Below are 18887 nucleotides of genomic sequence, written 5' to 3' on the forward strand. Positions count from 1 at the left end.
TACCTTGGGCATGGTAGAGGCCCTTGCTGTTAGCAGTGCATCTGTGGGTCACCCACAAGCCTGAGGTGGCAAGGTGCCACATGAGATCTCTCCATGCACGTGCTGGAGCCCAGGGGAGGAGCAGGAGGCCACCAGCACTGCCCTTTCTTGCCCTAACCAGAGTGACGTGGCCAGACCTAGAGCAAGTACTAGGTTGAAGCAGGTGATAGAAGTAAAGGCAGACAGGAGAGAGTGTGAAAACAGGGTTTCCTGGAAAAGTGAAGGAAACATATCCATGGGAAAAAAACAACCAAACAAACAAATTAAAAAAAAAAAAAAAAGAAAGAAAGAGAGAAAGAAAGAAAAAGACCTGTGCTTATTCTAATGCTTGTTTGATCATGTTCAGAGCCTCCTAAACTCCCATGGAAGGGAACAGTTTTGTTTCATGAGGGTGGTGCATACTGAGTGTGTGTCCATGTGATTTTTGTATTTGTACATGAAACATTTCCCCAAGATGTAATTCCTTCCCTCCTGCACTTGGAATAAAGTGACTTTACAAGAAGGACTGCCTCCAAACAGCAAGCAAAGGAGGGCTGTTGGGGCAAGATAGGGCAAATGTAAATGTGTCTGAGCTAGCTGCTCCACCCAGCCTCTCATCTTTATATAAAAAAAAAAAAAAGAAAAAAATTGTTTCCAATAACTGAAACAGGCATGGTCTGATCTGTACAGACGGTCTGCAGGCATCTGCCCAAGAAGCTGACGGTTGGCTGGTACATCCTCATCTGATTTATGTTGTGTGTGTGTTAAGCCTTAAATTGTTGAGTCTCTGGCTGGCTGCAGTGGTATTACTGGATGGTTGGTGTATGTTTTCAGCTCACAGAGCTGGCTCTGATACTGGAGTTGTTGGCGCTGAATCAATTCCAATCTCACACCTGTCTGAGACAATGAAGGCCTTGTTGCACACATCTCCACCAAAGGCTGTCATACAACTTATTTTTTACATTTGAAGAAGAGGGGGGAAAAAAAAAAAAAAGGAGGACTGAGGAAGTACTGTCTCCTCACAAGACACGTTCCCCAAGCGTGGATGCAGCATGCCCCTCTTTTCTTTATGGGAAAACGTATTTACAAAACAAAGCCAGTGGAGTACTTACGGAAAGTGTTTCTTAATCCTGGCAGTTAAATGTGGGTAAGGCTTGGTCTCCAGCGATATTCTGTAGGACTATGCCTGGTGCATTAAACATGGGAGACAGGCACCTAGTTTGTCGCACTCTTACTGGAAAGTTTACCTCCCGCTGGGTTAGCGCTATTAATAGCTTCTTATCAGTGTGCCTAGCGCCTGTGCCATTTACCTAGCATTTTGGAGCCATTTCTTGAGATCTCTGAGGTTGTGAGAGGTCCTGGACACAGATGCCAGCGTGGCTGAAATCCTCTGCTTCCTGGCGCTGAAGCAGCTCAGCCTGGGTAGAGGGTCAGCCTGGCTCCAGTCACTGCTCACTCCCAAGCTGAAGACAGGAGTCTGATCTTTGTCTTAGTCATCAAACTTTGTCCTTGTAGTCTCCCTTCATGCACTGTTCCTCCTCCAGTTCTCTTGCACAGACGTCTTAGGTGTGCGTCTTCTGGAAACTGTAATATTTTAGAGCCTTTTCCTGCCCTTTCTGTTGCAACCTTCTTCCCACTGAGAGTGAGCGGCAGAGGGAGGCAGGGGCTGCAGATCTGTCTCATGTAGGTTTTTTTTCTGTTTACCATGTTTATGGCAATTTTTATGGCAACTCAGACAAGAGGCATGTGGCTAGGCATCTCCTGGGAGCGAGAGTTTGCATCCTACTACTGAAACAGACTGAAAACGCAGAGGGTTCTCCCAGATTCTCCCTGTCTTCTGAGAGGGAAAGTCAGAAGGAGAAAAGGGGATTGTGAGGCACTGCAACCCTGCTCATGTCCAGTGAGTTTTGAAAGGAGCACCGTTAGACCAAAAGACAGCTCTTCGGCCAGTGTAAGCTGACCTTGCTCTGCTAACGAAGCCAGCTGAGGATCTGCCCTTACGACTTGTCAGGGTGGTCTTCAGCATAAAAATAAATTATTAACTATGTAATGAGTGAATATAAAGACAGAGGGTAAAGTATACTTCTGTTGGTACTTGCATGCCTTTGTTTAAAAATACAGAAAAAGACCCTGCGGTGATGAAATGCAGACAGGAGCGTGATGTTATCTTGTGCCTATAAACCTTGCTCTGAGTCCACTGGTGGCCACTATCCAGAACTGCTGAGTTCAGACACACTGGCTTGTACTAAGTAGAAATGGTGCTTTCAGTCTTCAGTAAACAGCATTTTTGCCGCAGGGCCCAAATCCTTCAAACATTTGCCTAGGTAATTGTCTGGTTTTACCTTTTAGTGTCTCATCATCAGCTTATCTGTAAATTCTGACTGGCTAAATGAGCTTGTGAGGATGGGGGAAGAGCTGCTGGAGAACAGGGGAATAAACCATTTCATATTGAATTCACTGGCAGCAGAGCCTAATGCAAGTGCAGCTAAGCAATCATTTTAGGATCATGTTGGGGAAAAAATGAGTAATCCAGCATATTAATTTAAACAGATTAAAGAGCTGCACAAATAAATGAAGTGGCCTTTTGTTTTGTTTCTCTGGCAGTTCCAAAATATCAACAACTGCAAAATAACAACAGTAAACATATAATTTCTGGTTGAATTTAAATTAATTGTTGCAATGTGTTGCCAATTTTTAAAACTGTGAAGATGTAGACATAAAAAATTTTTCAATTAGGGCAATTTCTGAAGTTAAGGTTTTTTTTTTTCACTGACCAAGCCCACAATTTATAACCTACAATAACCTTGTTTCTTGCCATTGCATTGAATTTTTACTTCAAATGTAAATACTTTGTTTGGTCTTATGCTGACTCTTACTTAAATAATTATTTAATATTTGCTTACATATCACTATTATGTTTAGCTTTGAGATTGTTTCTTAAATGGGAAAGTGTTCCTTTTGTTTCTTGTGATCTTATTCTCCATGCCACAGTTGTCTAAAATGGCTCAGTTCAGCAAATTCAGTGGAGTTCAGCTGGTTTTAGCTAAGTTTCTAAAAAGTATTTGATGTGTCAGTGCTTCATAGATTCGGAACTGTTAACAGAGAACAATAATTTTACATGATATTTCTAAGCAGGCAGGCTAGTCACAAGGTGTAATTTCAAAAGAAGCTGTAGCAAGCTTGGCTTTTCAAGCCATTCAGAAGTGTTTTGTATATTAATGATTAATTTTTAGGATTTTTAATGTACAAAGTGAAACAAAACTGTTGTTTTTATAAAACATCACACATTTCCTATTCCAAAATGAAACCTTCCTTAGTCTGGCAACACAACAGCTGCTGGGAATTACTTTATTTCTTCTACATCAGAACATTTTGCAACATTTGACATGTGTTGACACTTCTTTTCTTTACTGTACAACAATTTTCCTTCAACACTGTTATTCCTTACTCCACCCATTCTGGTACCATGTACCTGAATGCAAACCAGAAATTATGATCAGGACATAGGTACACAAAATTTGGGGACACAGCACACATTTCCAAGAAGCCTGGTTGTTCTGGTCCCCCTGCAGAAATAGCTCTAGGAGAAGGGGCAGGAAGGTGTGTGGGGGTTGGGATATCAAGAGGCTCCCCAGTGTCTTCTCCAGGCATTGCTGCCCTGATGGGTGGCAGAGATGTATCCTCCCTGTTAGGAGCAAACCACTTCTCAGCTACCCTGATACAGAGTGCACATCCAGGGCCTTGCTGGCTGAGCCCTGCATCTTCAAGGCCCTGCACCTTATTCTTCAGGAGCCTCATTTTTGCCCCTCGCTTTGGAAGGACTGCCGAGGGGTTTCAGTCCTGCAACGGGTATCTATGTGTGTTGATTCGCTGAGCTCGTGCTTGGTATCTTCAGTGGCACTAAAGAGAGAAGCACTTTGAACTTCAAAGCTGGTGCCACTTGCATCTTTTGCCCTTTGGATTTAGACCTAGTCTGCTCTGAAATCTATCCATATAACTTTCAAATATGGGCAGCAGAATGAACCTGCAAGCTGAGCTGGACGTAGTGCATGTCTTGAGCACTCCTGCTTCTGTGACCGTGGAGAAGGGTTGGAACAAGAAGATGCATCTTTACCTTCCTTTTAAACCATTTTCCTCTGGCTGTACTCCTCTGGTCTCTTTGATTCAGGGGGGAGTCAGGAGAGATGTCCTGCCACCACCTGCCAGTGCTATAGGTCAGGTGGGATTGGTTATGGCTGCAGTGCAGTTGGACACTGCATTCCTGTTACACAGCAAGTGCCAAGGGATTTCGTAAAGGAAGCAAAGCATTTCTTGAACGGTATTTTTAATGTATTTCTGGACTGAATGCCCCTGACAACCCAGTGAGTTGGGGCTTTCAGCACATACTTCTGGGCTTGACTCATTTTCCGTTTTGGTTTTGCAGATCTCCTCAAAACCAACTTGACAGTTTAGAGGAGCAGATCGTTTAACAGAGTTTTCAACAAGCCCATTTTGGTTTAGTACTATAATGAGCAACAGTTCCTTAGCTACCCGCTTTTAAAAAAATCCATGCACCATTCTAAGTCAAGCTGACTTTACAAATATACGTTCACATGAAGAGGACCTTACTTCCCCTTGTAAATCAAAGCTGTACCCTGGAGAGAGGTTTCATACCACTGGGCTCAGTATCATTTTTCTCAAGGTGACCTCAGTTGTTAAAGTATGAAGGTTGCATTTGATATGTCATTTACTTGCTCTAAGTCAATAAAATGAACCACTGTGTCTTTAGATCATCAGAGATGTGCTTATTACCAAAAGTTGTTTTAATCCTGATTTGTGTTGGAATTTAAAAGAATCCAAGCAGATTTCATTTGCCATGCTGAATAAGAGTTTGGAGAGTGATACTCCACTGTGTGTGCAGAGTGCCCCTGGATGAATTCTACTTTATTAGTTTATAGGCTTTCTTCTGAGCACTTGGGATGAGATCATGAAAGTGTAAATGACTGTTATCTTCAAAGGCCTCTTTTATGCTGACAAAACTCCACCTTACCGAATTGTATTAATAATCTATTGCAATCCTAATTAGTCCACATCAAGGTCAGTGTTTTGTGGTGGATAAAATGACTGTAAGCTCCAGAGAGCAAGTTTTTTCTTCCACTACTTGCATATTGAAAAAGAGGAGGGTGCACTAAAAGTGTAAAAGAAGAGATTGATGAGGACTTTTTGTTTATCTGTAGACTAAAGAACTTAAATACAGAGTAATTAGTTCACATCATCAGGAGCAACCTGTAAGATACCTGAGGCCACATTGTAGTCATTGCTTTGTCCCAGCAGACTGTAGAGATTTCTTCATTCAAATCTGCTCCTTTTTTTTTAATGGCATTGATTTTCCAGTGGGAATAATCCATCCAAGGAATTTTCAGCCTCATATTTAGTTGTCTTGAGATCATAGAATCATAGAATAGTTTGGGTTGGAAGGGATCTTAAAGATCATTTAGTTCCAACCCCCCTGCTTGACAGGGACACATCGTAGTAGATCAGGCTGTCCAAGGCCCCATCCAACCTGGCCTTGAACGCCTCCAGGGATGGGGCAGCCACAGCTTCCCTGGGCAGCCTGTGCCAGTGCCTCACCATTCTCATAGTGAAGAAATTCTTCCTTATGTCTAGTCTAAATCTGCCCCTCTCCAGTTTATACCCACCACCCCTAGTCCTATCACTACAAACCTTTATGAACAGTCCCTCCTCAGCTTTCTTGTGGCCCCCTTCAGGTACTGGAAGGTCGCTATAAGGTCTCCTTGGAGCCTTCTCTGTGCCAGGCTGAACAGCCCCACTCTCTCTGCCTGTCCTCATACAGGAGGTGCTCCAGCCCTCTGATCATCTTTGTAGCCCTCCTCTGGACCAGTTCCAACAGTTCCATATTGTTCTTGTGTTCAGGATTCCAGAACTGGACACAGTATTCCAGATGAGGTCTCACAAGAGAGGAGTAGAGGGGCAGAATCCCCTCCCTCGCCCTAGCCCAGGATACGGTTTGCCTTCTGGGCTGCGAGCACACATTGCCGGCTCATGTTGAGCTTCTCATCAGTCAGCACACCCAAGTTCTTTTCTGCAGGGCTGCTCTCAATCACATCATCCCCCATCCTGTACTGAAAACAGGGGATTGCTCCAACTCAGGTGTAGGACCTTGCACTTGGCCTTGTTGAACCTCATGAGGTTCTCACAGGCCCACTTCTCCAGACTTTCCAGGTCCCTCTGGATGACATCCCATCCTTCTGGTGTGGCAACTACACCACTCAGCTTGGTGTCATCTGCAAACTTGGTGAGGATGCACTCTATCTCACTGTCAATATCATTGGTGAAGACATTAAACAGTACTGGTCCCAGTACGGACCCCTGAGGGACATATATCTAGGAAACTGCTATATGTAGACATATAGCTAGGAAATGTTTCACCATGACATGAAGCTATGACTGTCCTTTTGAACACACTAAGGCAGAGTCCCATTGATGCTCTGGGGCTGGGCACCAGGGTATCAGTAATCTCCTCCCAGGACCAGCAGGGTCAGGATCAGCCCACAGGCATGAAGGGTATTGCCCTAGCAATAAAAGTGCAGGTAATCCTATGCCTGTGGATAGCAGCTCAAAGTGTCTTCCAGGTCTTGGACTAGTAGATATCTCACCACTTCCTTTGGTCTTGCTCCACCCCAGTAAAGAGAAACTTTAGAGGTGCAACCAGCTTAGGATTCATTTCACCTAACTTTAGACAACTGTGTTTTCTGTGTCTCTGTCTGACACAGTCATCTGATATCTTTACAATCACGCAGAAAAACAGCTGTTCATCAGGTGTGATTCATCTGCCTGGATTGGCTTAGATGTATCCCTTAGAATGGAATGACTTGTACTCCACAAGTGTCTGTTTTTCCCTTTTGGCAATAAAGTCTAGAGTCTAGACAAGTAGCTCAGAGGTAGACACCTATATTGTAGATCTCTCAGGTGGGATAAATCCTCTCCTAAGAGCCAGGACACCAGGAGACAGCCTTGCACTTTGTACACAATTAGCACCCTAGTTCTGCGTCTGCATTTCCAGGGCGTGATATACCTGGCAGGCTGAAAGCAGCTGCTCTCACCAGCAGCAAAGTAGTGCGATAGGCTAATTTACTTGCTTCTCAGTGAGCTTTATACCCCATCTGAACCCTGTGCTTCAGGTAGACTGCTTTCAAGATGTAAGCTAACTAGGACAAAGTGGATACATCTCCCCCAAGCTGTTTTTACAGGTGAACTTTCCCTGCTGGGGTGACATCAGGTAACGCGCATGTGCTCAGACTCAGCCAAGCACTGAGCTCTGTGCCCTGAGTACTCTGCTGAACCAGAGCCTTCCTTTCTGCATGCATCAGTTCTCTGCTAAAATTGCAATAATACCCTTCCTCAAGGGGCAGAGTGAAGATCAAGGAAATAATTAGCTGGGAGGTGATCACGTACTAGTGTGGTTCAGGGAAAGGTGAAGAGGAAGGCAGTAGCTGGGACCTAAAGCAGCAAAGAGGAGAAGCTGGGAAGGGGACAGGTGGAACAGGAACTGAGATACTCTGTTGTCCAGCAGCGTTTGTCATACAGACTGCGGTAGCAGGTCAAGTTCCCCCGAACAATCCACAATCCACATGCAAATCCCCTCTAGACTTGAACAGATGTTGTTTCTAGATGTGGAATTACTGAGATGGATAAGGGAGTAGTGACTCTCCTAATAGGTTCCACTCTCTAGTCCCTGTGCAAGTCACTGCAGAGCATACACTCTCCCAGCGCAGCAGTAGCAGCACAACCTGCTCTCTCCCTGGCGCCTCTGAAGCTAGAGAAAACTGCAGTGCCATGCCACAAGCAGACAAGTGTGTGTGTGTGTGTACGCATGTGTATGTGCATGTACACGTGTGTACCTGCTTGTACTGGCATCCTTTCACCTGAGCTATGGGGCTCTCTGCATTCACACCACCTCCTAGGCTGGGCACAATGGGACAAAGGGTGAAGTTTGCTTGTCGCTGACATCCATGTGTGGTGTCTGTCCCTGATTTCCTAACTGTTTCAGTTTGTGCTTTAGCCGTACGCTTAGAGATAGCGGAGAACGCTGCAGCGACATTGAGTCTGGCGGCATGTCTCCTCCAGGGGAGCCAAGAGTGGAAGGTCAAGGTTGCATTCTTTTTACTTCATTCCTTGTTGATGTGGGGAGGGAGGGGAGAGGAGGATGGGTGGTGGAATGGAGTCTCCCTCTTGAACAAATAACTGCAGCTCTCCAGGGTGACTCATACCTCTGAAGACAAAGAACAATGCATCCTTAATTTGCAAAACTCAGCTCTCCAACCTCTGCGTGTCACTGGCACCCAGAGACTCTGCAGTTTGCCCATAATACCATCATGTTCTTCAAAGCAGCAGTGACGCCAGTCCAGAAGGAGTGTGCTTACTCAGGAGGAGAGATGGTTTATATTTCATTTGAGCAGCTTATATGCTAACCTGCTAGGGCAGCACACATGTTGATTGTGAAATCAGAGTTTTCGGTATTTGGAGTTGTCTGCACTTCCTGATTCTGGCACCAAGTTAGCAACAAGACCTGAGAGGTTTTTTTAGGGATCTTATAGCCCGTTGCCGTTATTGAAATGCTACTTGTTTCTTTATGGCACATTGTGCGTATACAGTTCTGCTAGTCTAAATGGCTCATTCAGGCAGCTTTAACTTGAAGGAGTACACGCTTCTCTTCTTTCTGTCCCCAGAATACACATGGCGAGAACAGGTGCTTTCTCCTGCTGCCTTTGGTATCATCTCCACAAAGAAAGTGAGAGAAATTCAAACAAACCACTAGGATGCAGTTGTTTGTTTTTCTCCCTTCCCTACCATCTATTTCTAAATAAAAGCTAGCAAAAAAAATCCGCATATAAAGCTCCCAGTTTTTCACTGCATTCAGCACTGGAGGACAGATACCCTCAAAGGCGTGGAGAGATATTCGTCATTTTTGTCCCCAAGATCCTTTCTAGTGCAACTTTGAAAAGAAACGAGCTAACACTGGACATGAGTTGGGGGTAGATGACTCACAGAAACTGAATGCAAAATACTGAATGAATGGTAGAAATGGTTCTGTGCACCCCAGCACCTTGTCGCATCACTCTTTGTACTTCTCCATGCTTATCTTTACTGTGTGCTCGATTCTCCCCAGCAGCTGGTGCCTTCCTGTATGTTCACGCAGTACCTAGCCTGATTTGGGAATTTCTGCATGGACACTTAGCATTGCAGCTAGAACAAACAGCCTCAGCAATTAGTTTTTGAAAGGTTTGTGCTTGAGGCTGAGAGTTTTCTTCTTTATTCTCCAGAGTGTGATGCCTCAGTATGGTGAAACTCTCTCAGGCTCCTATCCCACAGGAGGTTTTTTAGAGGCTCAAATGCCTCTAGAGCTTCTCCAGCCTTTGCAATACTCCACAAAACCACAGTAATATTGAAATAAAATGAAAGTAAACATTGAGGCAGCAGGTCACTGCGAAAGACCTCTCTTCCAGAGAATGGCTGGGGATTCTGGTGGCTCTTTCACCCCACCCCCCCCAACTTAAAAATTTCCAGACATGCGACATATCTGTCACTGTCATTCTCAACTAGAATAAGTCCTGTCACCTGTTAGCAGTCTAAAAGGGGCTTTTCAAGGCCACAGAGAGGAGTGAATGCTCATCTCCTATAAATTTCCATTGGAAATTAGAAGGTTTGGAAAAACTTTCCTTGGGGTCAAATCAGAGCTTGCACCCACCTCTGTGAAACCGGCAGGTCTCCCAGCTGTTGTGCTGGGAGGTGGCTCTGTGGTGTGACAGTGGTTTCCACAGCCTGGCACATGGAGGGAAACCACCCTGCAGGGTGAAGTAGCTGCTGGTGGAATTTTACAGTTTGCTCTGTAATTTTCCAGCTCCTCATGTTCCAGCGCTGAGGGGTATGAGAATACCAGCCTTGTGAGGCTGCTGCTGCTGCCAGTGATGAACTTGTCCTTTGGAAAGTCCCCCTTATTTAAGCTACTGACTAATTCTTTCAGCTGCCGGGAGATGACACACCTTTTCACAGTGCTACATTAGGCTGAGGATTTGCTGGGTCCTGAGTGAGAGAGGGAGATTGAGTCATTTTGGATGCCTGGCTTCAAAGACAACCTAGGTTAGACCCATGCAGGACCACATCATGGTCCTTTGTACTTCTCAAACCATCACCTGAAGCTGCTGGGGCTAGGAGGTAACAAGAGAAAGCAAGCAAGAACAAGAGATGGTGACAGACACCTAAGAGATGTTGGCAAAGAGGGGAAAGAGGAAAGACTGAATTGAAGTTTTTAGGCAAGCAGGATCTTTCTCCTGAGACTGAAACTACTCAAAGTATTTCTGTGTTCATAGACCATTTCCTCTGTTAAGCAAGACACCTCTCTGAATGAACAAGTCTAATCAAGACCATTCTTGCCTTACATTCAAAGGAAGGGAAAGTTGCAACTATAAAAATTGTTTCCCTTCAGAAAGATTAGCAAATCAGACCAGGGAGGGGAGCAGAATGGACAAATCCCAGACTCAGAGAAGCCTTTCAAAGCAGTTAAGGATCTGACTCTCTCCTCGTCTGCCTCTGAGTTCAACACCAGTAAACTAATCCCAGCTTTCATTCACTCTGTGTCTTCTGCCAGTTGCTGCCTTTAAAGTGCCTGCCAGGACGGTGGAGGAATTGCAAAGCTCGATGCTATGCGACTTTCAGGGTTATTGCGTATGACTGACAGAAATTTTTGCAACTTGAGAAAAAAAGTCTGGCAACAGCAGTGGCTCTTTCACAATTCGTCTTCATCTCGCTACGCCAAGGATGGGGGGGATTTTCACTGACATCGACAGTGGCTAATTAGCTCTCTGTACTTGGAGCTGCTTCCTTTGTGTCCTCTGACTCCGGTTTGGGAAAAATTACTTGTAGAACTTGGTTTGTCGACGTTATATTTTCAAGCAGACAGGTGTCATTTTCTAAGGTGGAGGGGCAAGGGAGGAGAGAGGACGTGCAGGCAGTCCATGTGCAAGTGCAGCCTGGCAGGAAGGGGGAGGTGGAAAGGCAGGCAGCCTGGCTGAGTCAAAGGCATACCTGCTCCCTCCTTGGCTGCTGCCTGCTCCGTCGCCATCCTGCCTCGCACCACGGCCTACTGACTCACATCCTGCTGCTCCTTTATGAAGCTTCCAGGAACATGCTGTATCATACTGAGATTTGACTACGCAGCGCCTCTTGGCTGGGAGCAGGCAGCAATGTCTGACCTGCAGTGACACATGGAGAAATGGATCTCCCTGCACTCCAAGGGCATAAAACAGGTTCAGGGGTGCATGGGATCAAGCCCAGCACAAGCTATGCACATACACATAAGCGTTTTTCCTTTTGGCTCATAGATGTACTGGGACTTGTTATGTGATTTTAATTCAAAGCTTAAAGCTTTTAATATTGCTAAAAAGAACTGTTTTCTGATCAAAATATAAAATCTTGCAGAATCTTTCTTTTAGGCAGCCTGGTTATATCTGTTATGTAGGAATGATGAGGTGAGAGTCAGTTTTGCTGTCATCTCAAGCAACGTCCTGAGGTGGTACTATGAATTGCCACAGTCCCACTGAAACCTTCCGAGTGTCAGACAGCGTCACAGCGTTTTGGTTTGGAAGGAGAGGAGAGGTGTTGTTTTGCATTTTACAAGTGTGTGCCTCCCTCTGAAAAAGAATCACATAAAAATAGCATTCTGTGCGACTTCGTGTTTATTATGTCCCAGTGATTTCTATGTCCTGTATGCTCAGGATTGGTTTTACAGACAAAAGGGTGTTCTGTGTGAGCTCAGGACATATGCTGTGGTTTTGACTGAGGTCTTGACCCATCATTTTGTGCTCTGAGCACAAAGGAGGTTCTTCTCTTTTTGTACTAGACTATCAATAACAACTCTGGAAGCCAAAATATGCCCTGTGTCACACTAGGACAACTCCATTGCCTGGCAGGTGTTTGTTTGCCCTGCTTATGGTTCTGCTGAGCAAGAGTATCTTCGGGTCTGGGCGTACACATCTCTCCTCTTGGATAACCACTGAGCCCAGAGCTGCTCCGAAGGGAGATGCTACTTGTGTGCCGAGCCGAGCTGCACTTCGACAGCACTGGCGGCGTCCCGGGTGGGAATGACTAATAAGTATTGCAAAGGTCGTGTGAAGGGCTGCGGCTGCTCCGGGAAAATTCATGCTGGAGCTGGTTATTTTACAGCGGGTCTCGAAGGCAGCCCGGCTCGGGGGGAGAGGAGCCGGGGAGCTGCAGGCTGCAGTCACCACCGCCTTCTGCAAGGGCTCCACTGCCACCTACTGATACACTGCTGGCCCGGCGAAATCTCCTTCGGGGCAGGCTTTTCATTTTCCACGTCGAAAAATGGCTGGAAAAATGCTAAATACGAGGACCAGAGGGAGCTTTTTTTTTTTTTTTTCCTTAATTTTTTTTCTCCCTTTGTTTCATTAAACTATTAAACATTATGCAACATTTGTAGAGCTTAATTACAACTTTTTAAAACAAGCCGAACGCAATCTTTTCGTGGCAATAAAACATGACGAGGCATGAAAGATGGTTCAATACTTTCTGCTTAATAGCTTGTTAGGCATGAGGTTAGAGGCCGAGAGCTCGTGACTACAGAGCAAGGTGTGAATTATTGCACCATAATTCTCGCCCTGGAGTGTTTTATTGCAATTAATAACTGTTTTCATGTTTTAAATACATTTTCTCACACCGTAAAAAGCAGAAATGGAAAGTACTTGCTAATGGGAGAAATACCAGGAGAACTGGGCAGAGCTCACCAACTGGAGCAACCTCCTTGGTTTCGTGCTGTTTTGATCTGCTTTTAAATGTTTTTGGAATCCTGTTTGTCTTTAAAACCATGTAAGCCTGAAGCCGTGTTATTTCCCTTTGTTGAAGTAGTTCTCCCTGCAAATCTCTTCACAGATATTCAGAGTTATATTCCATTTATTTGCAGCATTTTTTCACCAAATTAACTTCGGCCATACAAACTGGCACATTCATTTCCCCACACCGAGCTACTAACTTATGAGAAACACAACCCTTTATTTTGAAAGCAGAAAAGAGATGGATTCAGAAAGAGTTTGTTGCCTTTTTTGAGTAGCTTAGTTCTATGACAGATTTGAACATGTTCCAGTTTAATTTCGGAAAACCTAAAAACTGAAGAAAAACAGACATCTCAAAAACAATATGCTGTTTGAGGACCATAGACCAGATCCTACTGGAGCTGCTGGAAATGCAAACCTGGCCTTTACTGGGAGACGAATTTGCCTCTTGATACTGAAAAGCTGCTATTAGAAGTCTATTACAGTGATACGTTTCTCCACTCATTAAACAACTGTGAAGGTGATGCCTGGGGTTAGTCAGCATAACCTGCTTTAATATGTGCATATAATACAATGCACTATATTAACATCACCAAACAGACTGTGACTTGTTAAACCAGTCTGATGTCAAAAGGCCAATCTTTAAAAGCAAATACAGGGATTGGGAATACAGGTACCAAGATGGAAAATTGTTTGGTAGTTTGAACTTTCACTTAAGAATGACTTAATGGGATTAGGAGATTAATAATGGGGGTCTCTTGGGCTGTCTATCACTGCTTCTAAGACCCCAGAGGTCAGCAATAATAGCTAATGGATGAGATAGGTCAGATGGCTTGGTAGTCTCTTTCCGGATGTTAGTAGACATGTATTTGGTCCATTACCCCACTTCTAGTTGGGAGACGGCATAAAACTACTTCTAGTAGCACTAAAAAAGAGGAGACCATATTTCAATTTAGTCTTGTCAGCGTTTAGTAAATCTCTGGCAAAGTCTTACTTCCTTTTCTGCCACTGTAGTGGCTGCTGTGGCTTTTCCTGCATCTTCATGTTTGTTGCACTTAGGGCAGTTTTCCTGCATCTTCATGTTTGTTGCACTTGAGGCAGTTTTACGGACCAGGATCCCATGCATACTGAGTATGGTACAGGACAAAACCTCTCTTGACAAGCCAGCAATGTAAGAAAGCGGAGAAATGTGACAGACAGAGCTGCCTCACCAGGCAATGACAGTTTGTAACAGAAGAAAACAGTACATTTTCTCTGCCTGAAAAACAAGGATGGGTGTCAGCACCTCATCCACACATAAGCAGAACTCTCTGGAGACAGATTCTTTTTCCTCTCTTCTCTGAAGTGGCAAGACCTAAGGATGGAGGACCTGAAAGCAAGTAATAAAGCATTTCTAGCCAAAAGGGTTCAGTGGCTTCTGCAGTGACAGTATAGAGCAGATCCTTTGAGTGAGGTGACAGCCTTGGCAGAGCACATCAAGTGCTCCACAGGCAAGAGGACTAACAGAGGGAGTTTCCACCCCTGGGCTGGGAATGCTCCAGTACATGTCAGGATTCTACTACTTAGACTCATTGCTGAACTGAAATCAATGGGATAGTGCACTGCAATAAGGGAGTGATGATTCAATTAACCCCTTTTTAGAACTAAAACTCACAATATTGTACCATTGCAACACTTACTCTGTCAAAACTTTGTAGTATTTATCCTACCCCTGGAGACTGAATACCCTCATCGGTCTCACTGTTGTCTTTAATAAACACTGACCATAGATAAACAATGAGACGATGTTGTAATTCAGAATAAGACAGGCTTTGTGCCTATGTCTTTTTGTTTGTTTCTACTGAAGTCCATTCAGTCCAACTAGATGTTGCTTTTAAAACAGGATGAGTCAATTGAATTTATTTTTAAGGAAGTCTGCCTGAAAACAAAGAAATATTAATAATATCTGAATTGGAATACGTTACTTAGCAGAAAAATGTTTACAAGGCTTTGGTTTATTGTGCAAGTGACTTCACCAGTTATTTTTTAAAAAGCTTGGAGTATCATATAAATCTTTCCTTCTAAACAGATGAAACAAACAAAATGTAAAACTCATCTCCATGAAGCACAACAAAATAATTTCCAGATGGGCTTTCTGATGGAAGATCAAAGTCCTTCATCTCCGACTTGGGAAGTTTCCCTTCCATGCTGATATCAGTTTTATCTAAATGCAGTTCATCTAATATCTGGGTTTTTTTTTTTTTTCAAAAAAGCAGTTAGCTAGAGGAAGCTGCAGGACAACGTTCTCAGAGCTGAAGAAAATAGAAAGGATTTTAATAACAATAGTAAAAAAAAATCTGGGTAGCAAGGGGGTGTGGAATCTTTCTCACTTTGATTTATAAAAAAAAATAGACATTCTGTACACTGAAGAACGCCAGCCTCATATGCAAACATTAAATAAGCAGAAAAAAATTGTTTCTGCATTGGTGCAACTGGTTTAGATGAGCTGCCTGCTGTGCATCTCTGATTTCAAACATCAGCCAAACTAGTCGTGTGGATAGAAAATAATAGGTTAGTGTTTTCCCAAAAATGTTATATGCATCTGTGCATTTTGAGATGCAAACAAGCATCTACAAAAAGCCTGTACTCGTAAGGTGTCTGCTGCATTTTCATCCTAGCAGTGACATAAAGTTTGTGTAAGGCTTTCTGTTTCTGAAATTCATCCACTGCTAGTAGATGTATCCATCTCCCTAAATTATATTTCTGTATTTTAGCATACACAAAATAGATGTACAAAAATACCTGTTCAATTCATTAAGCGTGGAATTTTCAAAAGATCGAGAAAGTCAAATTCATCCACTTAGGAAATTGCCTTCTGGAGGACACTAGTTTTACTCTCCATCTCTGGAGAGTAAACTTTCACACACACATATTTGCATCTTGTTTTTCTCTTTCTACTTACACACTTGCACAGAAACAGTCACAGTTCAGTATCTTTGTCTCCTTGGTGCCATGGAATACATGCCCTTTTGGCTAAAAGGGTGTGTGAACACACACCCTGAAATACTAATGAACCTCAGCAATTAGTAGACTTTCACCTTGGAAAGTTTAATCTGCTTTTCCCTGACTGCTTCTCACTACCCACTGTCGATGTGAAATATCAAAAAGCTCCACAAGAAAAAAGCAGCTGATCAAAACTCACAGATGCACAAATAATATTTCAGAAAGCAATTAATCTGAAGGTCTCTTGACAAAGGGGATTATGGAACTGAAATGTAATTATCTTGGCATTTAAGTTTCTATTTCCACCATGTGGTTTGGTTCACGTATTTGATTGCCAAGTTTTATCATTCAAAACAGCCTATAGGTCTCTTTTTCATTGCAGACACAAGGCAAGTACAGCCATCTCCACCATGGTCCTACGACCAGTCCTACCAGTACCTGGGCTCCATTGCCACCCCCTCTGTGCACCCCGCTACACCAATATCTCCCGGCAGGGCTAGCGGCATGACATCCCTCACCGCAGAGCTTTCAAGCCGGCTGTCAAGTAAGTATCTAAAAGTTAGTGTCCCCCCACAGAGCCTCATCAAAGACTAGAGAGTGACACCAATACAAACCAGTTGCAATGTCCTAGGGTGCTGCCTCCACTTCTCTCCAGTTGCAGTGAAGGCAGTTGTGGGCCATCTCCAGTAAGCCATCTCCAACTCTTTGCTGGGATTTGTGCAAAGAGTAAAGAAATATGGTTTGGGAGCCAATATATCATTTTCAAAAAAAAAAAAAAAAAAAGAGGAGAAAGCAGCACTTTGAAGATGTGTGGAACTGTAAAAATAGTTTGGAGCGCTGAAGAGCTAACATATATGCCAAGAAATGAATGCCACAGATATTTCAGTTCTGTTTCCTTCCCTTGCTCTAAATTCAGACCAGAGCACAGCAGGTTATTAGTGGACACACAGTCCGCAGGCTGGTGGAGTTTGACATTTTCAGTGTTGCACTGGATTGTCTTGTTACATCTTCATCAAATTGTACTGCAGAACTTTACAAGCCAACATAAAAATATAGCATGGAAGTGAAAGTTACTCCCTTGGTTTCCACCATACTCAACTGACCATCTGGTGACTCGAACCCACACATATTGAACCAATATGTGTGTGTTCAATAGCAGGAATTTTCTTAAAATGAATGAGAGCCATATAATACAAATTTGCACATGGCTTTTTCAAAAATATCTTCTTTGGCTGCACATATTGCTCTCATTTAAATACTCAGAGCTTCTCCTAAGATCAGAGAGAATCTCTTGAACATGCTCCAGTGTATCCTATTGTTGTCACACAGAACCTGTTTTGAAAAAGTCACAGGGACAATGCCCACCAAAAAGTAAATAGTTAGGTCTGGGTGTTAGTTACATCTTAGAGATAGTTAAAAATACAGGAAACTTTTCAGAAAAAGTTTTAAAAAGGGTCTATAAAAATTCTCGTTCTTCATTGACACACTCTTAAAATGAAAAGGATTCTTTTTACTTTCTCCTCTGTCTTTCCTTCCTTTGCATTCTTTTCCACTGGCAAAATGCTGAAATAGAGAAAATGGAGAAGGATGAAAAAAGATCTTCATAGCAACCAGAAAATTTCAAGTAAAACAAATTATTTCTTCGTTTTTTTACTTAGAAAAGTATATTTTCTTGACAGAATTGTTTGAAATCAATATTTACCAGCTATTTTGATTTTCAAACCCTATACAAGGGTGCCTGATGCATGTGTTCTTGTAAGTGTGGATACATGAATCAGACTGAATGGAGATGTTAATCACATTTTACCTTTACCAGTGTGGTAACTGAGATTGCATGCAAATGAGTAAATTCACTCAGTATTGAAATACAACATTTTTTTGCATTGCCATTGCTGTAGTGCCATAATGTCATAATTGTGTACTGGACATGGTGTGAGCACCAAAGGCTTCCATGGTGGCTGCCCGCAGGAGTGCACAATCTAACAGAAGATAGTTATGTATGCTTGGAGTACCTGGACACCGTGTTTCTTTTGTGGAATATGGTGAGCAAGGAGGCAGAGCACCAGCACTAGGGCTTGTCAGTGCTTTTCATGCCCATGGTCAAAGGAATTTAGCTTGGGGCAGGCATACTTTCTTCATGACTTGTGAAGGAACCTAGAAAATCTTTGTTCAAATGTCAGCATTATTTCTTTCCTGTCTTACTTCTGTACATGGTGCTCATCTCTACACATCTTAAGGGATTTTTTATAATGCTTCTGAAATATTACTTCTGTATTAAATGTTATTCAGTATTCCCAGAAAAATCTTTTGTAATAATTTCTCCCCAGTCTTATTGCTGTCACATGCACACGCTGTCTATCTGAGAAATTTCTTCTAGTCAAAACAAAAAGCAAATTTGAGGTGGTTTTTAGGCTCTATCATCTCAAGACACAGCGCCTCAAAAGAAAAAACAAAGATATAGGACACATTTGAAACATCTTGACATTAAGCCATATTATTCTGGTTTTTACTAGACTGAGCAGAAAAAAAAAAAACCAAAAACCAAAACGAACCCCTCATCTGTTAAGTGATGTGTCCAGGCAGTTTCAAGAAGTCTGATTTCTTTCTCAGGAAGGAGATGTGGAAGTACCGTTTAAAATCTCTCAGGCTGTAAGATGCCACTTTCAACCTTAGCTACTCTGAAGGTCCCTCCATTCCATAACATAGTGTATCTTGCCATGTTAAATCTAAAGGTGCTGGGGTCTAAGGGAAGGAAGTGTGCTCAGGGGCACCATTAATCTTCCAGAAGAATATGGAAGGCAACTCAAAAAGGAACTATACAGCATGCGCCAGAGCTTTTTTAATAAATTTATAGAAATTCATCAGTTTGTCGTTGATGAGCTTTGAGAACTTGCACTGGAGTATGTCTGCTTTAGCTTTAAAACCAGTCAGAGCCAAGAGCTTTGTTTTCTCTCTTCTTCTTATGAGTATTTCTTTCAGCACATGGCTCCTCTTCTGCAGACTCCATGCCTTGTCTGACAGAAGAAGTTGTCTTCTGGAATG

The 18887-nt window shown here is 43.1% G+C and overlaps 1 protein-coding gene across 6 annotated transcripts in view; it reads left to right on the top strand.

Moving 5' to 3' along the window:
* Positions 1-18887, top strand: part of RUNX1 (RUNX family transcription factor 1) — a 177912-nt gene that overhangs the window by 152489 nt on the left and 6536 nt on the right. For 3 of the 6 annotated variants that reach the window (XM_054086245.1, XM_054086229.1, XM_009567109.2), the window contains one exon: positions 16210-16389. The exons of 1 other annotated variant lie outside the window; for it this stretch is intronic. In XM_054086245.1, coding sequence (XP_053942220.1) covers positions 16210-16389 — 180 coding nt within the window. The remainder of the gene's footprint in view (positions 1-16209; positions 16390-18887) is intronic. 2 more of the 6 variants (XM_009567108.2, XM_054086272.1) reach the window with 1 other exon arrangement.

This window comes from Cuculus canorus, chromosome 1 (assembly GCF_017976375.1).
Source record: "Cuculus canorus isolate bCucCan1 chromosome 1, bCucCan1.pri, whole genome shotgun sequence".
Lineage (NCBI taxonomy): Eukaryota > Metazoa > Chordata > Aves > Cuculiformes > Cuculidae > Cuculus > Cuculus canorus.